The sequence below is a fragment of the Coturnix japonica genome, chromosome 13, assembly GCF_001577835.2.
Source record: "Coturnix japonica isolate 7356 chromosome 13, Coturnix japonica 2.1, whole genome shotgun sequence".
Lineage (NCBI taxonomy): Eukaryota > Metazoa > Chordata > Aves > Galliformes > Phasianidae > Coturnix > Coturnix japonica.
The window spans coordinates 492,709-499,077 of NC_029528.1; the positions used below are offsets into that span (position 1 = coordinate 492,709).

Sequence of the window (6,369 nt, forward strand, 5' to 3'; positions counted from 1 at the left end):
TTGCACTTGGGCCGGAAGAACCCCAGGCACCTGTACAGGCTGGGAGGAGTTGTCCTTGAGAGCAGTTCGGCTGAAAAAGACCTAGGGGTCCTGATAGATGAGAAACTTAACATGAGCCAGCAGTGCGCTCTGGCAGCCCGGAAAGCAAATGGGATCCTGGGCTCCATCAGGAGAGGGGTGGTCAGCAGGGATAAGGGAGGTGATCGTCCCTCTCTACTCTGCTCTTGTGAGGCCCCATCTGGAGTACTGTGTCCAGGTGTGGAGCCCTCAGTACAAAAAAGATATGGAGATTTTGGAAAGGGTCCAGAGGAGGGCCACAAAGATGATCAGGGGGCTGGAGCACCTCCCCTATGAGGACAGGCTGAGGGAGTTGGGTTTGTTCAGCCTGGAGAAGAGAAGGTTGCGGGGTGACCTCATTGCAGCCTTTCAGTACCTGAAGGGAACTTACATCCAGGAGGGGAGTAAACTCTTCGAAAGGGCTGATAATAGCAGGACTAGGGGAAATGGTTTTAAGTTGAAGGAGGGAAGATTTAGGTTGGATGTTAGGGGTAAGTTCTTTACTAGAAGGGTGGTTAGGTCCTGGAACAGGCTGCCCAGTGAGGTTGTGGATGCCCCGTCCTTGGAGGTGTTCAAGACCAGGTTGGACGGGGCCCTGGGCAACCTGATCTAGTAAATGTGTATGTTTGGTGGCCCTGCTAGGCAGGGGGGTTGGAACTACATGATCCTTGAGGTCCCTTCCAACCCGGGTAATTCTGTGATTCTGTGATTCTGTGATTCTGTGGTGCTGTGGTCCCTGCAGCACAGACACATGGAGAGCAGCCATAGGGAGCATGGGGCCATGCTGAGCCCAGCTCTGACAGTGCTATGCAGGCTGCCAGGAGGTGCGGGGCTGGACTGCCCCTGCTGTGGGGATCCTGTGGAGCAACACAGGGAGGACAGCTTCCTTCTCTTGCTCACAGGCAGTTATGGTTAATGTGGCATGCTAATATTTCCTCATTCACCACCATATTTACTGTGATAGTGCCACTGTCTTCTCTGTTCTCTTCAGCACACAGGGCCCCCTCCAGCTCCATTAAACATTGGCTGCAGTTGCCTTCCTGCCTGCTGCTCCCAGCAATGCAGGAGTGATGCGGGCAGTGGGACACAGCCAGGCTGCAGCCCCTGCCCATCCCTGTGTGCACAGCCATGTGCATCCCTCCCTGCTGCTGCTGGCACCTTCAGGAGGAACACCTCAGTGCTCCAAGGAAGTGAAAATGAGCAAAGTGCAACAAAACATTTCTCAGCAAAACGTGCAGGTGGAAACATGCCTTCAAAGGGATGCAGTGCAGTTCACCACCGCTTCTCTATCTGTCCTTGTTTATACGTATCCTGTGTTGTTGCAGTAGACCTAAAGCAACACGCTACACTCCTCAGGGCAAGGCTGTCTGCCTTTGTTCTGCAAACCTTCCGTGCGCTTCCGACAGCATCTGGTGCTTCCTGGTGTGCAGAGGGGGAGCAGGCTGCCTGTGTGCTGGGAGGACACACTCCTAAATCCAGTGGACAAAAGGCTAACGGGATAACCCAGTGATAGTGCAGACTGTGGAGCTTGGTGAACTCACTGTTGTGTGCAGTATTGTTGTGCCTTCAGCAAGATGGGGTCCAATGTGGTGCTGTGAGCAGGGCCTGGAACAGCCCACAGTGCTGGTGGCTGCAGAGCTGCTCCTGGGAGGAACTCTGGGAGATCTGGGCCTGTTGTGGTTCCATGGCACTGGGACTGTGCTGTGCGTAACTGCACATGGGAGCCGCTCTGCTCAGCTGCTGATGTGGATGTGGCAGTTGTGCTCTCAGCGCTGCTTTCAACTTTGTTTCCTGTTTGATTGTTCTTTTAATCAAAAGGAAATGAACTCCAATTAAGGTATCTTATGAAGTGCGGTTCGTGGCAATTAGGGCTGCTGCTGTGCCTTTGAACAGCAGGGCTGTGGGGCTGCTTGGCGTAGGACGACTCAGGGGAAGGGGCAGATGGGACTCCCAGGTGCATGCAGAGAACACAGTCTGATGGATGCAGATCAGAGCTCCCACAACGTGAGCTCCTCCTGTTGGGGTGGGCGGTGGCACAGGCACTGTATGGTGCTGGAGAATGCAGAGGTGTGCCCGGCTGCACTCACATGAGCATGTTGCTGCAAGCCCATGGCACAGCATGAGGGAGAGCTGTAGGAGCCTTCTGAGCCATCCTGGTGCTGCATGGCCAGCTCCTAATAAACATAATAAATGGGTGTATTGAGAATGTTGAGCTATAAAGCTCTAGCTGTGAACCATAAGCCTCGGCAGAATGTAGGCAGGATGCTCTACTCAGGTTCCAGTCAACACAGCTGCCTTCAGCAGCAGGAATGCACTGAAACGCTGAAGCTGGAAAAGGAGAAGCCTTCACCTGCTGCGTGTGCTTGGTATAAACAGGTGTCAGGATCTCTGAGAGCTGCCAGTAGCTGCTCCACTGATGCATTTTGTACTAAATACACCTCTCCTTTCCTTGCAAAAGGAAGGGCAAGCCCTGGTGGGGAGGAGCCCTGTAGGGCTGGGGGAGGACTGGGGGCTGCAGCTCCCCAGGGCTGTTCCTGCTGTCCCACAGCCCCACCTGTGCCCCCTGGGGGGAGCTCTGGTGGAGAGGGGCTGGAGCCCGAAGCCTGCAGGAACTGCCAATCGCGGCTGAAAGCAAAAAGGGATGAAATCTTAATTGGATCTCCACCACCCTGCAGAGAAACGCATTTGGATTCAAATGAAATGGAGCTTTGTACTCTCAGGGTTTCAGAGGCGGAATGGAAGAGGAATTATTCACAATTCCTATTAGTGAGAGGATAGCATTTCCTGCGGACTTGTCTTTGTGAATTTCGCCTTGTCAGAAATGGTGGGGAGCTGCAGGACGACACATGGGGACAGCGCTGACTGCAGGGCACAGCCTCGCAGCACGGATGGTCCCCGTTCAGTCCCGTGGCCCTGCTCACTGCATTCCTCGTTCTGTCCCCGTCCACCAGAGCTCTGCAGAACCTGCCGTGCATTTTGGCATTTTCTCTTTGTGAACTTCTATCAATATTTAACGCAGCAGTGTCAGTTTTGCTGTAAGATGAGAGGAGCTACGAGAAACCTGAATTATACATGGTGCGGTGGGGAGGTTGGGGAGCTTTCTGTGAGCCGAACGCGGCGCCGCGGCCATGGATGAGCCCCAGCGGAACCCCGGGCAGCGGCCCGAGGGGCGGCCCCGCAAAGTGCGGTTCCGAATCTCGTCGGCGTGCAGCGGCCGCGTGCTGAAGCAGGTCTACGAGGACGGGCAGGCTTTGGAGCCGCCGACTGTGGAGCAGTCCCGGAGGCTGCGGCACAGCTTTGAGCCCGCTGTGCTACCCGACGGCCCCGCGCTGGGACTGCCGCAGAGCAGCGGCTGCGGGGAGGACGGGCGCAGCCCCGGCTGCCCCCCTGCTGGCAGTGGGCTTTATGGGGTGAGTGGTGCCGGCCTCGGCCCTGGGTCTTTGTGGGCGGGTGGTGATGCGGCCCCAGGGTCTGCACGCGGGGGATCCCTTCAGGTGTAGCCCACTTTATTAGCAGTGTTTTAAATGTGTGCCCGTACAGCCTTGTCCCGTAAGCACAGCAGCATCTGCTCTGCGCTTCATCCTCAGTCCTCACCAGATTGATTTGCATCTGTCTGTTTTGTAGAGTAAGATGAAACATTTCCATGTATCCCAGTATCTGTACAGAACAACCCTGATGCACCCAGAGCAGTCAGCTGTAAGGTGGATATTATCCCAATTAGCTACATTTCAAGCATTAGAGCTGCATGACTTGTGCTGGCAGAAGGGCTGTGCCCATGACACTGTGTCTTGGATCAAGACCCCTACTAATTATTGGTGCTAAATCAAGCTTCAGGTTTGCTTGTAGGAGTCCTGACTTGCTGATACTTGGATTGTACCAAGCTAATACCCTGGGCATCTGGTTTAACCAAAAATATCAAACCACCGTGAATCTCTTTTGCCCAAGAAAGAGCACTGATGTGATCCTATCTATGCCATTAATTGGTTCTGCATTCCTGGGTAATGCTCATCTCCATTCCCCAGTCTCCCTAACTGTAAGTACTTGCAGTAACCATGCTGTCCAGTGCTGGTTCTGCTCTGTATGGGTGTGCACTCAGTATGTGTGGACTCTGCAGCTGTGCAGATGAGCTCTCTATGCCTGATGCTGTGGGCAAGGTGAGTGCTCACAGCCCCTGTGGCTCCGTTCTGGGGCAGTAATGCCCAGCTGTCAGCACAGCCATCGTGCTGCGAGGCTGGTATGGCCTTTTGTTAGGAGAGCATCTCTTCTTGACATGGATACTTACAGAGAGCGAAATATGAAGAGTATGTAAAGCAATAGGATGTGGTAACTGCCATGTGATACCTGGGAAAGGTGAGGGAAAGAATGATCAAGAAAGCAAAGTGATGCTTTCAAATGTCTGTGATCGGACAAAGGCTGGTTTTAAAACCATTAGAAAAGAATACAAATGCAGGTGTCCCCATGGATGGCTATTTAGGCTGGCTGTAAGGAGCACAGCTTAGCATTAGATAATGAGATTGTTTTACCCCATCTGAATGCTTTGTCAGCATTAACAAACTGCAAAGAAAAGTTTCCATTTAAATCTGGAAATTCCACCAAAAGCTGCATTAACATCCCAGGAAGGTTTCCCCACCCAAAATGTGTTGCAGAGCGTATTGTATGGGTGGGACACTGATAAGATGCTCTCACAGGCTTCCCCAGTTATTGACTTTGGCCAGATCATCATCTACACCAACAACCTAAAAATCATCCGTGCTCCAATGGACCAGAGGGAGCTGATGAGAAGAATCATCCAGACAGAGGGGGTGAGCGACTGGGCCTTCGTGTACCGGGAAAGGAGAGAAAGAATTGGTGCTGGACATAGAAAGGATGTGGAAAAGAAGGCTGTCTGCAACCAGTACATGCAGGTAAGAGAAAACTGGAAGTACTTGAGTTTCCTGGTTCTGGTCAAACCATTCAGTGTTCCCATCCAGCCCCATCTATGTCAGTATGTGTCACTTCAGCTAAATTTGGGTTAGAAGCATCGCTTTGCTCCTTTCTCCTTTTGGATGTGACTGAGCAGCACAGCCAGCTCCCCAGCGATCGCTGTTCTGCTTTCAGTGCCCCCTGTGCCTCCTGCCTGGTTTTCCTTTAGAGGTCACTGACATTCAGCAGTGTGGTGGAGCTTCATCCTCCATCACTGAGAGCAGCCTGAGTTTCTGCAGCCCGATAAGGCCAAACACAGCTGCCGTGTGGCTGAGACTTCCCCAGGCTAAAATTTTAATATCAGAATATCAGCTGAAACAAGATTGTACCTTCCACTTATTTTCTCACGAGTTACTCTTTGTTGGTCAGAACCCCAATTAATCTGACCACAGTTTGATCCCACAAAACAAATGTTGTCATGCAGGGTAAATACAAAGCACTGCAGCTTTGCCAACCCAAAACCACCCTGCTGTGTTCAACGTGGAGCACCTGGGATGCTCTGCCTGGGGAGCCTCGCTCAGGGCTCACTCACAGGAGGACCCCGCAGAAGCTGAAAGCAGCCCAGGTATTTACCGACCTTCATGTCTGATGCAGAGTAACAGCATTTTTCATGATGTTTCTGTTGCAGGAAAGAGGTGCTGAGCGCACTTGCTCCCAGTGCAAAGGATCAGGCTGTGCTCCTTGCTCGCTGTGCCATGGCAGCAAGTTTTCGATGCTGGCAAACAGATTCAAGGAATCCTACAGGGCTCTAAGGTGCCCAGCCTGCAATGAGAGCGGCGTGCAGCCCTGCCAGGTCTGTGCTGCGTGACAGAGCTTTGCATTATTTCACTTCAAGCAGCTCTGCTACAGTGGGAACTTCTTGAAGATGGGAGAAGTACATGACTTGAGTTCACCATAAACACGAACACAGCGTCTCTGCTCCACATTCTTCCTCTTGTCTGTTGCACATGCTTGCTCAATCAGAGCCCTGTTTTGCAAATGTGTTGTGTGCAGCCCCATGGGGTGATGTGATGTGATCTGCACCTGGGGGCTGAGACCTTGCAGGACTGCAGCTGGTACTGGGAGCTCAGCGTGGGGCAGTGCCTCCAGCACTGCTATGGCAGCAGAAGGCAGCGGCAGCAGGCACAGCTGGGGCTGTAATGTGCAGGGTGTGGGTCTGCACAACAGCAGCACAGAGCGGTGCCTCCTCTGGGCTTTAATTTGCTGAACACGTTAACATCACACCATCTTTTGTAATTACCTCTGAACAGCTTTTCCTGAAGATTTTGCTGAGTCTTACGTCTGTTTTAATGGACACAACAATTCTGTTGGGGTTTGGCTTATGGGGGAAACTGAAAACTTTTCCCAAAT

General features: G+C 52.6%; 1 protein-coding gene across 1 annotated transcript; it reads left to right on the forward strand.

Annotated features, from left to right (window-relative positions):
• The first annotated feature begins 2,339 nt into the window (after positions 1-2,339).
• Positions 2,340-5,942, forward strand: GRXCR2 (glutaredoxin and cysteine rich domain containing 2). Its single transcript, XM_015875461.2, has 3 exons — positions 2,340-3,467; positions 4,746-4,961; positions 5,648-5,942. Exons 1-3 carry the CDS (start codon positions 3,186-3,188, stop codon positions 5,825-5,827), a joined length of 678 nt encoding a protein of 225 aa, XP_015730947.1. The 5' UTR covers positions 2,340-3,185; the 3' UTR covers positions 5,828-5,942.
• The last annotated feature ends 427 nt before the right edge of the window (positions 5,943-6,369 follow it).